Consider the following 20,819-nt stretch of genomic DNA (forward strand, 5'->3'; position numbering starts at 1 on the left):
GACGCGGCGGTGGCGGGGCCGCCCGGGCCGGAGCTGCGGCACCCGCCCGGCAGACCGGCCGCTGGGAGCCTTCCCCGGGGGGCGGCGCGCGGGGCTCTGCTGCTGCCCCATGAGGAGCGCTGCGCCGCGCGGAGCGGGCCGCTGGGCGGGGATCAGAGGTAACAGCCCCCCGCGGTGCCTGCCGGGCCGGGCCGTCCGCGGCTCCGCGCGCCCGCCCCCTCCCCTTTGTGTCTCCGGCCCCCGCCGCCGCCCGGGGAACCGCCCGCCCGCCCCCGACTCCTCCGGGACCCGTGGCCCCGACAGACTCCGGGAGAGGCGGCGATTTGCCTCCCGAGCGCCGGTTTGTCTCTCTTCCCCCGCCCCGCGGGGGCTTAGGCGCCCCGCTGTTTCCACTCTCCGCCCTTGCCTGGGAAGGGCCCCTCTGCGCGGCCCGGTTGTTTCATGTCCAGCGTTGATTTGCGTTAAAAACAAGGGTTAAACCCCAGCCCTCCAGGACGGCCAGAAATCGCCCCCTCGCTTATTTTAAATCAGATGGAAGCAGTTTGGCCCTTGCCCCCATGCAGCGCCCCGCTGAAGTCATTGGGGCTGTGCTGGGGGTTAATTGGATCCCAGATATAGTTGCAGGATCAATCCTGCAAACACACAGGTGGGTAACTTTACTCATGTGAGTGTTCCCTGCACATATGGTTACAGACATACAGGTAAGCTCTGGAACAGGTTACCAGGGGCAGTGGTGGCATCTCCATCATTGGAGGTTTGTAAGAACAGGTTGGACAAACACCTCTCAGGAATGGTCTAGGTTTACTTGGTCTTGCCCCAGTGCAGGGGCCAAACTAGATGACCTCTCACGTTCCCTTCCAACCCTTCATTTCTATGATTCTGTGTGTAATTAACTGCAGGATTGGGCCCTACTTTGACTGAAGTTAAAGTTTTCTGTAAGTTCAATAAATAAATAAATAGTACATTGGTTTCAGAGTGGTAGCCATGTTAGTCTGTATCAGCAAAAACAATGAGGAGTCCTTGTGGCACCTTAGAGACTAACAAATTTATTTAGGCATAAGCTTTCGTGGGCTAAAACCCACTTCATCAGATGCATGGAGCAGAAATTACAGGGGCAGGTAGAAATACACAGCACATGAAAAGATGGGAGTTGCCTTACCAAGTGGGGAGTCGGTGCTGACTTGGTAAGGCAACTCCCATCTTCTCATGTGCTATGTATTTCTACCTGCCTCTGTAATTTCTGCTCCATACATCTGATGAAGTGGGTTTTAGCCCACGAAAGGTTATGCCCAAATAAAACAGTACATTGAAATTCTCTGGCAGAGGGAAAAAAAAGTAACTAAACTGTAAAGGTGACAAGTAAACGAGCTCTTCAAAACGGATAACATTTTAATTAACTCAGGTGTTAGTGTGGCATGTAAAGAAATTAGTATTCAAATATATATATATTTGAATACTAATTTCTTTACATGAAATATATATATATATATATATATATATATATATATATAATGCTTTGAAGTCAATAGGAGTTGTGCATGTGATGATCTACAGGATATGGGCTGTTGATTTTTTTTTTTTTTTAACCCAACAGTTAAAATTTCCAGTAGAGACTGCTTCTGGCAGCCTCTTGTCTGCCATGGGCCAAGTCTGATCTTTACCTGTTGCTGTCCATTGACTCTGATCACACTCTAATGTTTTAGCTTTGCTCTCCTGCTCTTAGGTAGCACCAGATTCTAGTGTAAGTTTTCTTTTAAATATTTGTGTAACCTTATTTTTCTTCCCCACTCTCTGCCTCCAGCATACTGCAGTTAATTTCCCCTCACTTTAACTGCATCTTTCTCTGCACTGGGGTTGTATTGGATTGTTCTCTCTGCATGGGCATGGGAGTGCACAGGAAGAATCAGAACTATTTAATGGTTTGCCAGAGACCTCAGATGACTAACAATTAATGAAGATTCTCCTTTAGTTGACATGGTCCCGTGCTTTTAGAGCAGTTCTATCCCTGCTGTTGCTATGATGCGCAACATAGTGACACCATGACATCCTAGATGATCACAGATTTGTGTCAAACATATATTGTATAGCAAAACTCCTGTTGACTTCAGTGGGAGCAGGGTTGGGCCCTATAGGATAAATTCAGACCTAGTATAAGCAAGTCAATGGCTGAGTAAGAACTGAAGGGTTTGGCCTATAGAATTCAGAGATGCAAATGATCTATTAGACTATATTATGTGCATTTTCCCACTCTGTCCATGCGGAATTATTCCTACAATATGCAAGCAGTGAAGTAAAACTACAGGTTTTGTTATACAGTAAACCCTCCCCTGTATGCTAACAGTTCTCTGTGCTCACATGTTATCTGCCTCTCAGACCCACTGCACAGTGATCCTTGGCTCCTCAGTTTTGTGCTCTCAACAGGATTTGATTGGTGAGGCCCTGTGTGTGCTGCATAGATGTTAAAGTCTTCCTGGCACTTTTCAAAAGTGATGATTTGCCTACATGGCCTCGTACCCTTAACCAAAAATATTTCTTCCCTGATGTAATGAGCAAGCAGAAGTTGGTCCATTAAAAGATGTTCCCTCACCCACCTTGTCTCTCTAATATCCTGGGACCAACAGGGCCACAACAACACTGCATACAACGTTGGCTGGAGAGAGAGACTTTTATGGAGCTCCCTCATCTCTGTCTCTATCCCCTACTATCTGATTGTCATATGTGTTTCAGTCACTAGAATGCTGCAGTTCTTCAGAAAGAGCTGCACAGGTCACAATATATGAACCACTGGTCTAGGCGACTAAATACATCACTGCACATCTACTAATGTGATATATGCCATCATGTGCCAGCAATGCCCCTCTGCCATGTACATTGGCCAAACCGGACAGTCTCTACGCAAAAGAATTAATGGACACAAATCTGACATCAGGAATCAAAATACTCAAAAACCAGTGGGAGAACACTTTAACCTGTCTGGTCATTCAGTGACAGACCTGCGGGTGGCTATATTACAACAGAAAAACTTCAAAAACAGACTCCAACGAGAAACTGCTGAGCTAGAATTGATATGCAAACTAGACACAATCAACTCCGGTTTAAATAAGGACTGGGAATGGTTGGGCCATTACAAACATTGAAATCTATCTCCCCTTGTAAGTATTCTCACACTTGTTATCTAACTGTCTGTCTGTGCTGGGCTAGCTTGATTATCACTTCAAAAGTTTTTTTCTCTTAATTAATTGGCCTCTCAGAGGTGGTAAGACAACTCCCACCTGTTTATGCTCTCTGTATGTGTGTATATATATCTCCTCAATATATGTTCCATTCTATATGCATCCGAAGAAGTGGGCTATAGTCCACGAAAGCTTATGCTCTAATAAATTTGTTAGTCTCTAAGGTGCCACAAGTCCTCCTGTTCTTCTTTTTGCGGATACAGACTAACACGGCTGCTACTCTGAAACCTTTCATAAAAACAAAAGTTAATCAAAATGTATTTTCATTAAAAACTCATTATTAAATAAAAGAAGTACTCTATCCTGACCACGACTAAAGCTTATAGGTGCTATGATAAATCAAAGAAATAAGTTGGTAGTTAGTGAACTGAACTGATTGTTTCTGGTCAGCATATTCTCCAAGATTTTACAACTAGCAGATCTCATTCTCTCACAAGTTTAAATTCATATTCATATTTTATTTATAAATTGGAAGAGGAAAACCAAGCTCTTCTGCTTTTTCAACTCCTAATCAGTTTCTTAACTTTCAGTGAACTAGTCATTGAACTGAACTAGTTGAATCAAAAGTATAACTGGGTTCAAAAAAGAATTAGATAAGTTCAGGATAGGTCCATCAATGTTTATTAGCCGGGACTGGCCAATGGGATGGATCATTTGATAAATTGCCCTGTTCTGTTCACTGACTTGAAGCATGAGTCACTGATCACTATCAGAAAACAGGCTATTGGTTTGAATGGACCATCGGTCTGATCCAGTATGGCCATTCTTATGTTCTCATGAATAAACTGAAAGGAAGGAAATACTCTCTCTGTACCTGTAGAAAAGGCTACTGCTGTCAAAATCTGGTTTACAGTTCAACAAACTCTTGTTCCAGGTGTTTAGCCAGTGACTTCCACCAGTTATAGTGGTTGGACTTCTTTAAAACTTCATCAGCAAATGTGAACTACTTACAATTTAAATAAATTAAAAATGATATTAATTTATTGTAGTATGTTTAGGCCTTAACATAAATTGTCATAATTTCAGATTTAATTTTAAATAGGTTAATTTTTTTAAAGAAAATATATTTACTTAAAATGTTTAAAAATCATCAATTTTTGTATCCTCCCTGGATGGATCTTAAGTGACTGCTGCATGTATTGTGATAGGTAATACCCTGTGATTATACATTTTGGATTGGGTAGGGGCAGTAGACCACAGACTAGGAAGGTGTGGGGAGATGGTTCAGGACTGGCATAATTCCTCCGCCTTTCTGGTTTCCTTCAGACATGCAGAGCCCCCATCACAAAATCTGGTCCCATTACCCAGTCAACCCATATCTCCTGCTCCTAGAAGCCCTGCATGATCACTCAGGCACGTCTTCCCCTTTTGTCAGAAACCCTTCCTAATCCCCTGGCTGAGGGCTTTCCATTTCATCTGCCTCCCTGTTGATGGAAACCCTCTTCAATTCTTCCCGTCCCCCATATTAACATGACCTATCTTTCTGCTTTTGGAAAATCTCTCTGACCCTCACAAGACCACCCTTAGAAACCTTTCCTGATCCCTCTGATATGCCTTCTCCATGTGACCCCATTTAACTTCCTGCTGGTAATCCCTTACCATTCCATATTCCTGACCCGATTCTCCCGGCTGTGCATTCTCCACACAACTTTTCAACCCCACTGGCAAGTCCCAATCTAACAGTTAAGTCAGAAACCCTCAGGGGTTACAGCCCAGCCAGAAGTGCATGTCTGTGAGCAGGAGGGAAGAGCCAACCTGAGTGGAGGACCAAGTCAAGAAGGGAGGGGTTGTATTTGGGTGTTTTGCAGCGGGATAATAGAACTGGAAAGAAGAATCAGCTGGGAAGGGAAGACAGGTGACTAGGAGCACAGTATTCTTTTCCTCAGTTCACTGATGTTTGAATGGAGATGAGGGGGTCAGGTAATTGAATAACTGTTTGAATAATATACAACTGGTATTTTCCTGCCTTTGTCGGAGTTCAGAGCTTGCTGTGTAACTACCTATTACAGCAGCAGCATGGCCATAAATTGTGGAAATTTGTTCATTTCACTTAAACTAATTATGATAATAAATGACAGTTGTGTTTAAAACGGAACTGTGGGCCTAACCTCTGGGTGAATTGAGACTCCTTTCTCTCAGTGCTGCAGGGCAGGATTGAGGGGCATCAGCAGAGCTATGGGGGGTCCCAGCACTGGAATAGCAGGGGGCTGAAGGACAGGATTGAGGGGCACTGGCAGAGCTGTGTGGGGAACTCAAGACTGGCATATTCAAGTTAAAAAGCTATCTGTGATGCAATGAAATACTAGTTTGGTTCTTTCATTAATGTGACTTGGTTTCTAATTCTCTCGATTTAGGTCTTGAATCAGTCTCCACTGTTTGAAATCCCTGGGACCTGTCACCATGGAGACTGAAAGCGAGCAGAACTCCAACTCCACCAATGGGAGTTCAGGCTCTGGAGGAAGCACTCGCCCTCAGATATCTCAGATGTCTCTGTATGAGCGACAGGCAGTGCAGGTGAGGAGCTAACTGTGTTCTGGGTTGGATGGATGAACAAGAGGGTGCAGGGAGAAGGGTCTTCTACATCCCTAACTTTCTTTGTATGCCCATTCACCTGGCTGGGAGTGTGATCAGAGGGTTGGCGTGTTTCAGACTTAGACAGATAAGGGTGGCCAAGCCTGGCCAGACATTTAGTCCATGTAGTCCAGTATCCTGCTTCCACTTTTACTGGAACAGCCATTGTTTCATTTTTAGTACAGCGTGCAGCCTCTTATTCTATTGAATCACATTATTGCACAGCTCTAATCTCAGAGCCGGCCATTGGTTCATTCAGTTCAGTGTCCCAGCTCCTTTGGCTGCACTAGAACATCTATTGGTCTTTCGTGTCTGGTATTCTGCCAGCCCTGGGTCAGAGCACTAGTCCACCTAGTCTAGCACACAAACTTCCAACTTCATATACTACACCTAATAAACTCCAGGAACTGGAGTACATCTGTAGTCCACTGAATCATGTAACCCCTTTTGGCTGTACCAGCTCAGGCTACTGATCCACCTACTCTGGTGTCCTGCATCCTGCTCACAGAACAGATCCTGTGGCTGATGGCCCCACTACATCCTGGGATCTTTGGATGATCTTTTGTCCCTTTTGGCATTCCTTAGATCCTTATGTCTCTCTCTGACTGCACCCCATGGGCACATTGTGTGTGGTGGTGTCTGTTTTTTTCAGACTTATTTTCTTCTCTTTCGCCAGGCCCTTCAGGCACTGCAGAGACAGCCCAATGCAGCCCAGTACTTCCATCAGTTCATGCTCCAGCAGCAGCTCAACAGTGCCCAGCTGCACAGTCTGGCAGCTGTCCAGCAGGTGAGTTGTCATGGGATAGAAGGAAGGAATCTGCTGATACTTAGATAGTAAACCTTTGGGAGCCGGGGCTGTCTTTTTGTTCTGTTTGTACAACACCTGGCATGCTGGGAATACAGCATCTAGGCATTACAGTAATACAAATACTTATAAACTGGGGGCTTTGGGGAGAGATGGAATTAACTTTCAAGTAAAGAAGAGAGCTTGGATAGGTCCTCCAGGTCTCCATTGGGAACACATTGCTGGGAGTCACCTCACCAGCCCCTCACCCCCTTTAAATAAGAAATAGATTATTATGGAGACAATGGATGCAGGTACATTCTGAAATGGGCTCAGAATGGGCAGAGACTTGCTGTTTTTTTCTGAGCATATAGGTAGCCCTTCCAATGTGAAATTTCAGAGTCAGGTTTTCTGCCCTCTTGTATTTTCTCTGTAATTTTTGCTTGGTTTCTTTTCAAACATTGTTAATAGGAAGTGCTAGTGATCTGTCTCCGACTAAAATTAGTCCATAACAATCCAACTTTTCTGTTGACTGATACCTTTTAAAAACCACTATCTGTCTACACACAGGTGAGTAGTGAGATATATCTTGAGAAGATCTGGTGCAACAGAGAATAAATTCTTTTTTTAATGGAGGCTTATTTGTTTTGTTTTCAGACACACAATGTTCTCCATTGGTAGCTACATCTTTCTGTCAGATTGATCTTATGTTGCAAATGATTTTGTGTGTGGTGGCTGACAGACTGTTGCACTTACTGGCAGATAAATTCTTCCTCAGCTGTGGCACACCTACAGGAATCCCTGCTTCCTCCCCTTGACGTAGTGGGGAGGAGTACCTAGGAAGTGGATACACACAAATCTTAGTTGTGCAACAGTTAAGGTTGCTGTCCACAAAACACATTCAACCCCAAACCACAAAGGTAAAGAAATGAGAAGTGCAGTCACCTAACAGTACATTCCCTCTTTTCCTCCATCCCCAGACACACAATTTACCAGCATCACAATTGCCGTATACCACAGAACCCACACACCACAATCTGAACTCTACCCTCCATAGAAGCCAGCCTCCCCACCCGCAACATACTGATTTACGACACCAAACATCCACAGTTTATACTGGTCGGGAGAATAAGGGGGTGTGGTCAGAAGAGTGGGTTGAGGGGGCAGAGTTTGGGTCGCAGTGTGTGGTATGTGGTGCTCCAGCTCTCTGGGGTTGGGGAAGGAGTTGTCATAGTACAGAAGGGAAGAATCTGCTGATTCTTAGATTGTAAGTGTTGGGACTGGGGATTCTTTTTTGGCTACATGTTAGAATTGGATTAAAAGGTTCATTCCAGTCATGCATTCTCTCCCTCTATCCCTTTCTTACAGGCTACAATTGCAGCCAGCAGGCAGGCAAGTTCCCCCAACACCAGCACCCCCCAACAGACCACCACCACCCAGGCCTCAGTAAGTAACTCCCCTCTTCCCTACATGCATCCCCTCTTCCTTTCAGAACTCAGGCAGCCAGCAGCACACAGCCACTGGGGATGCCAGGAAGCCACAGGTTACGGCAGGAAACTGTCAGCAGTAAGCGTTTGGGGTGCTCATCATGTGGGGGTTAGAGAATTGGGACAGGGGTAGGCTCCTTGGTAGTGTAGGTATCCACAGCTGGAAAGGAAAAAACTGATCTCTTGTGATGGGGAGAATGGGGATAAAGTCTGTTGGGGTGAGGAAGGGATCATGCCTCATGGGTGGAGAGAAGAAGAAGAGCGATGAGCAGCAGGCAGGTGGATGAATGTCCTATTGGGGAGTAGGGGAGAGGTAGAGTGCTGTTTGGGAGGAGGTCAGAAACTTGAGTGGGATTGAAGAATCAGGGTTAATTGGAGGGGGAGAGAGAGAAATGGGGGGGCCAGCAGAAGGCTTGGGGAAATTAGTCAGAGGCTGGCAGAGAAAGGCCCCCATTCCTTCATTAGGCTTTAGATCCTATTAGTAGCAGTGTTTGTGTCCATCATTGTGAAAGTTTGATGGTAACTGGATGATGTGCGGTGTGTAAGTGGGTTAGTGTCAACGCTGTGGCTGGCTTAGGATTCCAGAGCCTCTTGGAACAAGGGCTCCTACCGTGAGCTGCTGAGGCTATGCTGCGATGGGGTCCAGAAACAATTGCTTCCCCCACCTGAGATACTGCTGCCGGAAAGGGAGGGGAGAATGGTGCCAAAAGTCAATCTCTGTCATCATCTCCCTGATCTGTCTAGTTCTGGTTTTTGGAAACAGGGAAAGGCTGGGCCTTAAAATGTCAGTTCCTATCGTGTGTGTGTGTGTGTGTGTGTGTGGGGAGGGGAGGGGAGGGGAGGGGAGGGGAGGGGAGGGGGCCGGCCTCATCTCTTTTATCCCCATCTCTTCCTGTGTGATTTGGGGCTTTTCTCTGTTTTAAGATCAATCTGGCCACTACATCGGCCGCTCAGCTAATCAGCCGCTCACAGAGTGTGAGCTCTCCCAGCGCCACCACGCTTACACAGTCTGTGCTCCTGGGGAACACCACCTCGCCGCCTCTCAATCAATCACAGGCCCAGATGTATCTCCGGGTAAGAGACATGTGCACACAACATGCCCCCACCTGCCTTTTGCTCAGTACAGTGCTCTGTCATATGGCCACCAGAATAAATCCCTGACTCTGGACCCAGTCTCAGGCTCTGATATAGCAGGACAGGGAATGGGTTTGATATATTTTAAGCTTCAGGTTGAAAGGCCCTAGTTTCTGGAACCACCACTGGTTTGATTCTGAGCAGAGTTGGCTCAGCGTTCCAAGGCAGATGTACTGAGTTCAGTATGCTCTGCTGTGTAGGGAGAGCAGGTGGATGAAACCTTTAGGAACCAGGCTGTCTGTGCTTTGCATGGATGTTGAAGATCCCATGGCACTTCTCATTAGAATAGGGTACATATGTGAAACATAAATCCCCTCCTCTCAGCAAATCCCAGGTTCAGATATATAGATCATAAAAATACATTTCTTCCTCTCTACCAATTCTGCAACAAATATTTGACAAATTAATCTCTGCCCGGCTCAGGTTCATAATTCAGAATTAATATCTGCCTCTCTTTCCATTCTGGATGCAGAGACGGGTCTGAAAAAATGTCCTCTAAATCAGTCCTGAGTGAGGCTATACATCAAAAATTAAACCCCCTTCTTAGAAACTCTGGGGTTCAGTTATATCTGAAAAATAATTCTCCCTCCTCTCAACCAGTGTTGGACTCGGGTTATAATTCCCTTCTTTTCAACCACTCCTGGTCTTGGATGTACATCTCAAATAGATACCTGCCTCAATCAGTCCTAGACATACATGTGAAAATGAAATTCTGGTCTCTTAGCCAATCCTGGACAGCTATTTGGTAATCAGTCCAGCCGTGCGTGTGATGGAAGAGAGCTCCAGAAGGAAGCAGTTTCTGGTTTCCAGGTCCCAAGGGAGGGTGGGTGATTTTGCAGTGTGTGACACCCCAGCCCAGTGTTGCTTTGTAATCTGTTTGCTTGTGGTTCGCTTTCTTTCTTTCTCTCTCTCCCCCTCCACTCCTTCCTCCTCCACATCACCCAACCCACCCCCACAGCCGCAGCTGGGGAACCTGTTGCAGGTGAACCGGACCTTGGGCCGCAATGTGCCTCTTACTTCCCAGCTCATCCTGATGCCTAACGGGGCCGTGGCCGCTGTCCAGCAGGAGGTGCCACCCGCTCAGTCTCCCGGGGTCCACACAGACACAGACCAGGTCAGTGATGCCCCCCTCCTGGGGTTCGCACTCCCAACCCTTCCCACACATGCACACTCATCCCACTCCGGATCTCTGTCTCCAGTTAAAGCTCTCCCTTTGTAGAAGGCTAACTCTGCTCTGCCTGCCTTTCTGTATCCTTGGGCCCACTGTGGACAGTGGGGGCTGCAGGTTCCATTCTCTCTTCTGCATGTTATTGTGCTGACTTTTCACTTCCAGAGACCAGATTCATTTCCTGCCTAGTCTTCTGGGTGACCCACTAGTTGGGTCATTTCCATCTTCATGATTGTTTGTTTGGTTACCTGGAGTGAAACAAATTGGTGGGTTCATAGTCCGGTTCCTAGTGAGGCAGGTGCTCCACAAGAAAGAGCCTTTGCCAGTATTAGTACTGATTGGTCCTGTTCACTGCCCATTGTAAAGAGGCCAAGGATTGACTGGGCTTGCCCTTAAAAGGTTTCCTTCAGGTCAAGGAGCACGGATGCTCCCCGTCAGTTGTCTTGCCCCATGCCTACCATTCTTGGTATTTCCAGAGGCTTTTTCTGATCACCTGAGCTCCTGCCCCACTGCAGCTGCTTCACATCTGTCTTGTCTGCTGTTTCTTTGGTTAAAGCCAACCACAATCACACTTGCAGATAACATTGCAATTGGTGGGGGAGTGAGCACAAAGGATGGCAGCACCAAAGTGCAAAGAGAACTGGAGAGCTCAGAGTGGGCTGCAAGCAATGAGAGGAGATTTGGGCCTTCTGGGTGGAGTGCCCAGGGAAAGGAGATAGGCAGCCCAAAAATAAAAAGATTTACTGAGCTGGAAAGGGGATCCCAAGGTGCTATAGACAATGCTGATGTGGATCCCAACAGCTCGGGGCCGTCCCATGCCGCTCATGCAGTCTGTGCTGCTAGAACCTGCTATTCTGAGAGAATGGTGCTATTTTCAAGTTCTGTTCAGAAAGTGCCATGAAATCTTTAACTTCCTCCAGAGCTGGGGCAGAAGGGAATTCGGGTTAATGTCACCTGCGAAGAGATGACCCCTCTAATAGTGCAGAACCTTCAGTATTGCTCTGGAGTATGAGACAAATCCCAGCGCAAGAGGCTAGAGCCTACGGACTGACTGACCGACTTCGCCAGTGGAACCAGACTGGACCGTTTACCCAGGCTCCCTGCCTCTCTCTGTCAAACTACAGGGCAATACATGTGCATCATTGTAATCTAAACAAATGGGTTGTCTTGTATGTGTGTGTTTCTAGGTGCAGAACTTGGCTGTGAGGAGCCAGCAGACCTCAGTCGCTAATGCCCAGCTCCAGAGCTCTGCTCAGAAAGCAGCCCTTCCAGGAAACTCCCAGACTTCAGGCCTACCACAGGCCACAAATGCCAGCCAGACCTTGGCAGTGGCTCAGGCCTCTTCTGGCAACACAGGCCAGTCCCTGAATCTGAGCCAAGGGGCAACAGGCAGTAATGGTGTCTCTGGGGGTGTGGTGGCAGGTGGTGGGAGCCAGGCCACCACAGGGGTGGGCCAGGCAGCCTCTTCTGGCCCTGGGGGCAGCTGCCAGAGGAAAGGCACTGGGGTGGTGCAGCCATTACCAGTAGCAGCTGCCCAGGCAGTGACAGTAAGCCAGGGGAGCCAGACAGAGACAGAGAATGCAGCGGCAACAAAGAAGGCTGAAGCAGACGGTGGGCAGCAAACCGTTGGCATGAACCTGACCAGGACAGCTACGCCAGCGCCCAGCCAGACCTTGATCAGTTCAGGTAAGTGATGATCCAGCCTTTACCTCTGCTTCCTCCGTTTTCCCCTTGCTGTTGCTGTTTAGCTCCCTAACTCAGCTCTGTCACAAGGACTGACCCCTGAAGGCCCAGCAGTGAGAGCTTCCCACACATACCTCCCTTCCAGAATGCTCCCTCCAAGGGGGTCCCTCCACAGCAGGACCGAGAGGGGAAGTCTGTCTCAGCCTCTTTAGTCCTTGGCTTCTCTGCTGAAACTACCAGAAGTGGGGCTAGTTGTGGTGGTTGTAGAGAGCTGGGTTGGAACCAGTGCCCTAGAGGTGAAAGGGTCTGTATCCCACATTTCCCACTACCTTCATCTCCTGCTGCTCCCTTGTTGTTAATGCTGTGCACTCACCTTTTCTTCTCCCCTTCTTTTGTCTCTAGCCACATACACACAGATCCAGCCCCACTCACTGATCCAGCAGCAGCAGCAGATTCACCTGCAGAAGCAGGTGGTGATCCAGCAGCAGATTGCCATTCATCACCAGCAGCAGTTCCAGCACCGCCAGTCCCAGCTCCTACACACCGCCACCCACCTCCAGCTGGCCCAGCAACAGCAACAGCAAGCTTCACCTCTGACCCAGCAGCAGCAGCAAGCTCCGCCTCCCCAGCAGCAGCCTTCGCCTCCACAAAATCAGCAGCAGGCTCAGACCCTTGTGGTCCAACCCATGCTGCAGTCACAGCCTCAGCCCATACAGCTTCAGCCAGACAGCCCCTGCCAGACAGCCACCAAGTCACCTGTTCCTATTCAGTCCAAGCCACCTTCAGCCCCCATCAAACCACCGCAGCTTGGAGCTGCCAAAGTGTCAGCAGCCCAGCAGCCCCCACCACACATCCCAGTGCAGGTGGTGGGGAGCCGGCAGCAGGGCTCAGCCCAAGCCCAGGCACTGGGCTTGGCTCAGATTACCCCTACAGCGTCGGCCCCCCGGGGCATGCCGGCAGTGGTCCAGCCCGTCGCCCAAGCCCACGCAACTTCCCCATCATCCCAAGCTCCTTCTGCCACAGCTCCCCCCCAGGAATCTCCTCCACTCACTACTGGAGTCAACTTGGCACAAGTTCAAGGCACGGCCCATGTGGTGAAGAGCACGGCCTCGTCCCCAGTCATGGCTCAGGTGCCAGCAGCATTCTACATGCAGCCTGTCCAATTACCCGTAAGTGATGCCAGTGGGAAGGGGACTAGGATGGGGGTTCTTTACATTCACTTCTAGGGCACCAGTTTCAATCCAGCTCCATGCCAGTGAGATGAGATGGTGAATGGGATATGAAGCCTTTCCCCTCTAATCCAGCCAAGGAGTTAGTGACAAAAGGTCATTCTCTCTCGGATATGGCCATTCAGTGGCCTTCATGAAATGAGTTGGAACTTAGTCCTCCCCAAAACGGGGCAGATAGCATTAACTGGCCTCCTTGTTGTCAGTCTTGGCAGAGAGACCAGGGGCAGAATGGGCCACACAGACTGAGCTTTCCTCTTCCCACTAGATGTGGACTTCTCCAGGTCAGAGACCCTTTGGTGTGTTGTAACAGCCTCTGAGATCAGGCCAGCTGTAGGCCTTTGAGGATCCCCTGGTGACAGAGGACTTCCCATTTTCCAGTGGCCCCTCAAAGAAAGCAGTGGGGGTAGCTTTCACTATCTTCATAAGGCTGCATGGGTCCCTGTCAGTGTTCACAAGGACTTCGTTTGGGGACCTTGCTGTGCGCCCTACTGCAGCCCTGTTGATTTTCTGTGGGTTTCACTAGGGTAGCTAAAGGTGGAATTGGACCCCGTTGTTTCTAAATTCTGCTGTCAAGACAGTGAGCTTCTGTGATAGCTTCCAGATTCTGCAGCCCTCTGTTCCCATCCAAGACAGTCCTCACCACCATATCAATCCCTGGGAGCAGACTCTGGCCATTGACCAACCTATCTGGAAACTGGCAGATGGCTGCCATTCCACCTCCTTCTCACAGGGTCCATCACCACAAACTGGGACATGGTGAGTCCCTGTGTCATGGTGCTGCTAAATCAGTGTGGTTGACATAGGAGGGAGAGATGTAGAGCACCAAGATGGTGATGGTGGCAATGGAGATGTCAGTGTTGTGACATTATTATTCCCTAATAGGAATGCATGGCAGCCTAGATCCGTGGTGGTGGGGAGTATGAGGGGTTGACCATGGGAAGGAACCAGGCTGGAGCTGGAGGGTTGAGGAGGTGCTGGCTATTTCCCTTCTGACCTTTGGTATGTGTTCTGCTTTTCCCTGCACTTTGGGTTCCATCTCTCCCCTTACACGTTCCTGTTTCTCTTGCACAGGGCAAGCCCCAGACCTTGGCAGTGAAGCGCAAAGCAGAATCAGAGGAGGAGAAGGAGGAGTCGTCCAGTGCCACTACACTCCTGCCTGCCAAGTCGTCTCCTGTGGCAGAGAGCCCCAAAACCATGGAGGAGAAGAGTGGCTTTGGAGGTGAGTGGGTAGAGAAGGGCTCTGATTGCTCTCAGTCTGTGGCCTGATGTGGTAAAGCAGAGGGACACGGTGATGGACAGGAGACCAGGCTAGATGGGCCAGTGATGTGAAGTGGGATGGTGGACTGGATGGGCCAAAGGTGTGGACTGGTATAGTATAGCTGGCAGGATGGACTAGATGGGCCAGTGGTCTGATCTGTTGTGGTGAGTCCTATCTTCCTTATGTGCTTTTATTCTTCCAGAGAAATCTGAGCCTGTCCCCAGCACAACTCCAAATGCCCCCACAAGTGAAGCAGCTTCCATCACCACCACATCTTCCCCTGCCCCTACCCTGGCAATGGTGTCGCGACAGACTGGAGACTCCAAACCCCCACAGGCCATCGTCAAGCCCCAGATCCTCACGCACATCATTGAGGGCTTTGTCATCCAGGAAGGGGCAGAGCCATTCCCGGTAAGAGCTGGGGTCCAGAGGGGAAGGAGTCAGAGCCGCCCTGGGGAGAAGCTGCTTTCTGCCGGGCTGGTATTCTTCCATCACTGGAGAAGTAGTTTCTTTTCCCACCCTCCTCTCCCCTGCCCCCCAGGTGCAGTGACAGAAGAGGGGAAGGGAGGGATCTGTGCTGTAATTACCAGGGAAGGCAGTAGAGGGATTAAAGGCGAGTGGATAGGTGGGAGGATGGAAGGCAAAGTTGGGCTGGTTGATTTCTCCAAAGGTCTTTGACACAACGAATGGGGCAAGAAATGTCAGAGGGTTCTTCTCTTCATGCTGACTCATAATACAGGGAAAAGGGGGCACTGCTTCTAGTAAAGTGCTGTAAATTTAAACCAGATAAGGGGAAATACTGCTTCATGTGCTGTGTCACTGCCCTTTGGAACTCGCTGCTGCAGGATCATAGAATCATAGGACTGGAAAGGACCTCGAGAGGTCAGGATATTCAAGGCGAGTGGCTTAGCAAGATTAAAGATCAAGAAGAGCATCTACAGTGATGCTTCCAGGATACAAATAATCAGTATAATTGGCTTCTGAGCAAGCACTGGGCATCAGCTGGATAGGTCAGGAAGGAATGACCACTGTGTGGTTCAAGGTCTCCCCTTCTCAGTGAGCTCTGAGAAGGATTGGGGCTGGGATCCCTGCTGGGGGCGAGGAGGCTCACTCCCTGACTGTCAGTTCCCTTCTCCCCCCTTTGCAGGTTGGCTGCTCTCAGCTGCTGAAAGAGTCTGAGAAGCCGCTCCAGGGAGGGGCTCCCTCCGGGCAGAGTGAGAACCAGTCCAGCAACTCCCCAGGAGGGGATAGCGCAACCCTGGGTGAGTCCCAGCTCCGGGGAGCCTAGCTTGTGTTGGGAAAATTAGCTTTTCGGCCTTCTCTTGTTTCCTCTTCCCCTACTTCACAGTTGGTGGTGGGTGCTGCTCTCTCCTTTCTCGAGGGGCTAGGAGCATGATGCTCAAACTCAGGGATCTAGGGTCTTCATTTCTTGGGTTTTGAGGGAGGGAGAGAAGAGTCCTTGCACACTAACTAGAGATCCCTGGTCAGCACTAACATGGGCAGTCTGGATCCTCTCTGTTGGAAGCCTGGAAGTTCCAATGCAGTGCAGAGCCAGTAGGGAGGGGTGAATTGAGGGGGTTCCTGCCTTTGTGTGGAGGATAGGGTTGTCTCTGCTTGGCAAGAGGGGAGACTCTAAGAGGCATTAGGAGAGGAATGAACCTCTCTGTTTGCTCGTGTCTTTGTCCAATCCTTGTCCTCAATATCTCAGTCAGTGGGGTTTCCATCCCATCCCTCAGGGAGGCTCTTCCACAGCCTAATAGCTCAATAGACTCTCCCAAGAGAAATGGCTGAGAATCCTCAGTGACTCTGTGATTCCTGGTGGTAATTGGGGTGTGGGTGTGGGTGTGATTTTCTTTGGTTGTAACAAAGGATCTCGCTCTAGAGCTGGACAAGAAGACAAACCTGCTGAAGTGCGAGTACTGTGGGAAATATGCCCCAGCCAATCAGTTCCGGGGCTCCAAGAGGTTTTGCTCCATGACCTGTGCTAAAAGGTAACACCAGGCTTTATTCCCCTCGTCTCTGACTGCACTTCCCCCACAGCTGGGTATGTTCCTTTCCCCAAGTTTCATACAGTGCTCACTCCTGGCCCACCATGCAAGAAATACATTGGACAAGTTGGGAGCTCTGTGTGGAGAGCCTGCTGGATTGGACCTATAATTTGACTAGTCACGGCTGAGCAGCTGTCCACCATTAATCCTTTGGGGAGGTGGATCAGGGTGTGTGTGGCACCTAAAGTGCTCTTGACTCCCCCAGGAAATGGGGTTAGGGAATTGTTCCTACACTCTGAAAGAATCCTTTTCCCCCCAGCAATGGTCAAGTCCACAGCTAGTTAGCAAAGGCCTGTTATAGCACTCTGCTGGCTTGTGTTAGCCCTGTGGGGCCCGGAACGCCCAGATCTGGAATGTGTGTGTTTGGGGAAGGGGAATGTGGGAAAATCATGCCAGGAGTTGCTGCCTCCTGATAGGACACAACCCAGCACATCTTGATTTCTCCACCTGGAGGGAGGGGTCTGGTTGATCCATCAGCTGCTGAGTTAGTGCAGGATGCTGTGGTCTGAAAATGTTGCTTGTGCCAAAGGTCAGCACTGCTTGCTTTCAGGAGGGCTGGAAGAGGGGGAACTGGCCTCGGAACCCGATGGCAAAGAGGAGTCAGCCACCTTCTGTCCCCATCCAGGGAGGAGAGTAGGAGATGAGCAGGACTGTTTCCTCACTGCTCGTCTGCTCCTCTTCGTCTAGGTACAATGTGAGCTGCAGCCATCAGTTTCGGCTGCAGAGGAAGAAGATGAAGGAGTTCCAGGAAGCTAACTATGCCCGTGTGCGTCGGCGTGGACCGCGGCGCAGCAGTTCCGAAATCGCCCGAGCCAAGATCCAGGGCAAGCGCCATCGGGTGAGTTCACAGACCCATTTGCCCTTGTCCTGCCAGACCTCGAGCCTGGCATGACGGAGCATTACCTTACTGGAGGTGTTGTCTTTTGTACCCTGGACATACTCAGTCCCCATCACAGTACTATAGTTGTCTCTGCTGCTGGAAGTGCTGGCCCCTCAGGCCCTGGATGTGCTCCTTTGGTTGGGACTAAATTCAAAGTCTGGCCACTTGTGGGACTTAAGCCAAGATCCGATGGCACTTTGGCTAAGAATGGGTGTTCTGTCCTAACTCCATTCTGCCTCTCTAAGTCACTCTCTCCTCAGAATTTGAGTACTTCTCTCCCATGACAGTGGTGTGACTTGAGGCACTACCTGTTTGAACAGTTGTTGCATTTCACCCCAGAGGTGGCTGCATTGGGATGAGTTATCCCTGCTTACACAGCATGTGGAGAATGCACTGCAGGAGAGAAACTTCTACCAAGACTTGCTGGGGCTGCTCATTTTGTCCAGTTTCTCAGATTTCTCCAGGCTTCTCTTGGTTAAAAGAAACTCATTAACATCATCTTCCTTTTTCTCCTCCCCCACTTCCCTGGTGCCTGTAGGGTCAGGAAGATTCCAGTCGAGGCTCCGACAACTCTAGCTACGATGAGGCTCTGTCCCCCACGTCCCCAGGGCCCTTGTCAGTGAGGGCCAGTCATGGAGAGCGAGACCTGAGCAACTCCAACATGGCCCCACCTACTCCAGACCTACATGGCATCAACCCAGACTTCCTGTCCAGCAACCCCAGCCGCTGGAGTGTAGAGGAGGTGTATGAGTTCATCGCCTCCCTGCAAGGTGAGGCCAAGCTCTTTGCCCTGTCCTATCCCCTCCCCTACATGTGTGACCCAATAGAGCAGGGGTGGCCAACCTGAGCCGTGGAAGAAGCCAGAATTTACCAATATACATTGCCAAAGAGCCACTGTAATTCGTCAGCAGTCCCCCATCAGCTCCCCCACTCCGCTCCCAGAGCCTCCCACCCACCAGCAACCCCGCCAATCAGCGCCTCTCCCTCCCTCCCCACACCCCCTGATCAGTTGTTTTGTGGTGTGCAGGAGGATCTGGAAGGGTGGGGGAGGAGCGAGGCACAGCAGGCTCAAGGGAGGGTGTGGGAAGGGGTGGAGTGGGGGCAGGGCTTGTGGCAGAGCCAGGGGTTGAGCAGTGAGAAAGTTGGCGCCTGTAGCTCCAGCCCCGGAGTTGCTGCCTATACAAGGAGCCGCATATTAACTTCTGAAGAGCCGCATGTGGCTCCGGAGCCACAGGTTGGCCACCCCTGCAATAGAGCACAAAGAGCTAACAGCATGTCTCACAGCCAGGGATGCAGGGTGCCCAGCACGGAGCTTGGGATGTGAGGAGCTGGGTAACCATCTCCTCATTCTCCTTGCTTCACTCCTGGGGCTTCTGATTGAATCAGACTCTGAGGTAGGGCAGTCAGACTCTTTGTACTCCCCAGCCTGCCAGGAGAGCAGGGGCCAGGGCAGATGAATGGGGCAGATTCTTAGAAACACATCCTTCCCCCCCCCCCCCCCCCCCCCTCTTGCTCATCAGGCTGGCTTGGGAGACTGGAAGCAGGAGCCCATTTTTAATGGAGTGGGAGTGTGTGGGGTCAGAGACCTGTCTCACTTGGCCTTCTCTCTTGGTTCCCCCTGGCAGGCTGCCAGGAGATCGCAGAGGAGTTCCGCTCACAGGAGATTGATGGCCAGGCCCTGCTGCTGCTTAAGGAGGAGCACCTCATGAGCGCCATGAACATCAAGCTGGGACCTGCCCTCAAGATCTGCGCCAAGATCAACATCCTCAAGGAGACCTAACGGCCTTGGCGCCAGAGGTCTCCCTTTTCTCCTGACCCCAGTGGAACAGCCTGCCTCGGGAGTGCATGGCTAGGGGAATGGGACCATTTCCTATGATCTTGTATAACAAAGAAAAGAACAAGAAAGGAAGTTTAAATGAGTGAAACTGTCACTCGGAAGCCTGTGTCTTGGTCTCTTAACGGTGCTACAAGGGGGAGGAAAACTCCCACCTGGGGCCTTGAAACTTTTCTTCCCTTCCTCAAGTGCATCTCTTTCTTTTAAACTCCTCCCCTCTCTCCTCCCCCCACCCCCCCCATGGAGATCCAGAGGTGGTGAAACTCCTAGAAAGGGAAAAAGAGGACCTCCTTCCACCTCAGAGGCTCTTGGTCATAACCAGAGTTTGTTTTGGGGGGAGGGAAAGGAAGCTGAGTTGGCCCCTTCCTGCCACAGTGGGGCTGCTAGATCCTGTTATTTCTTTTGAATTTTTCACCATACCAGAATGTGATGCATGGAGTGGAACCTGCCCAGTGCTGATGCTGGGAGCTGCCTTGCTTATCTCTGTTGTTGGGGGAGGAAAGCTAGTGAATTCCAGATGTTAGGAGAGGCGGACAGGTAAGAATTAGCACTTAAAGTGCCACCTCCCATTCCACTTTCATAAAGCCTCATAGACTATGGTTCTGAGTTGGGTTTAATAGCCATCATGGCATGTGTACCAAACCCTGGAGGCCCAGGGCAAAGGCAATTGCTTTGCTTTACTGTCTCCTTTAGCGGTGCAGCTTGAAGGCTGTAAATGTTGTAGTGGCCGCTCACTCCAGATCCACCCCCATTGGACCAGTAGAAGGGGGTTTAATTAGAGCACTTCTGCCAAGGAGTTTGGAGAACAAGGGGGAGCATTCATTTTGGGAGCCCTGCAGCCTCAGATGTTTCTCTTTCCTGAAGACTGGGACGTCGCTTATGGATCCAAAGCAGGAGTTTTCAAGAGTGCTAAGGCTCCAGCCCGTTCTATAGGACTTTTTATTTTAGTGTTATCTTTTCAGTTTGTATTATTTTGTATCTCTTCTCTCTCCTCAGGAGAGTGTACGGGACAAAGTTTCAATGGGCAGGATTGTACCCACCTGTCTCAGGTCTCTTATTTTTGGTTGTAAAACAAATATTTCTTTTCCTCATAAAAAGAATGCTTCAAAAACTGCTTAATTCTGCTTCTTAATGACCTATGTAACCAGGCGTGAGCAAAGCCTAAGCTTTTCTCCCCTTTTAATTAGAATTCTACACTTACTGCCCTCCTATACACAAAAAGTTGGTAGGCAAAATGCAATACTTTGAAGCTGTCAAACAAGTTTGCAGAGGTTCTAGGCTCCATTAATGGATCAGGCAGAGTTCCTGTTAAGAAAGCTTTTGCTTAAAAAAAAAAACAACAACACACATCAAGGAAACTCCCAGAAAATGTAAGTGGTAAAGGTGAGACTTGGTTGCTAGAGTGTAGTAGGATGGGAGTTTCAGAAGTGTCTGGTACTGGCCTAACTCAACATTCACCCCAGGAGCATTTGGAAAATCCCTCCCTCATGCTCAGCAGTGAGTAAATTCA

At 49.6% G+C, this 20,819-nt stretch overlaps 1 protein-coding gene across 5 annotated transcripts; it reads left to right on the plus strand.

Annotated features, from left to right (window-relative positions):
- The first annotated feature begins 19 nt into the window (after positions 1-19).
- PHC1 (polyhomeotic homolog 1) lies at positions 20-20,420 on the plus strand. 5 transcript variants are annotated; one of them, XM_065571724.1, is made up of 15 exons: positions 20-158; positions 5,588-5,747; positions 6,481-6,591; positions 7,957-8,034; positions 9,000-9,149; positions 10,168-10,323; positions 11,565-12,063; positions 12,463-13,229; positions 14,361-14,508; positions 14,750-14,958; positions 15,695-15,809; positions 16,430-16,538; positions 17,283-17,433; positions 18,014-18,245; positions 19,101-20,420. In XM_065571724.1, exons 2-15 carry the CDS (start codon positions 5,634-5,636, stop codon positions 19,253-19,255), a joined length of 2,994 nt encoding a protein of 997 aa, XP_065427796.1. In that variant the 5' UTR covers positions 20-158; positions 5,588-5,633; the 3' UTR covers positions 19,256-20,420. The 5 variants fall into 5 exon arrangements, with proteins under 5 accessions (XP_065427796.1, XP_065427814.1, XP_065427801.1 ...); XM_065571729.1 differs by lacking the exon at positions 20-158 and adding an exon at positions 174-646; XM_065571739.1 differs by lacking the exon at positions 20-158 and adding an exon at positions 317-340.
- Positions 20,421-20,819: the final 399 nt, after the last annotated feature.

Source organism: Chrysemys picta, chromosome 1, assembly GCF_011386835.1.
Source record: "Chrysemys picta bellii isolate R12L10 chromosome 1, ASM1138683v2, whole genome shotgun sequence".
NCBI classification, from domain to species: Eukaryota; Metazoa; Chordata; order Testudines; family Emydidae; genus Chrysemys; species Chrysemys picta.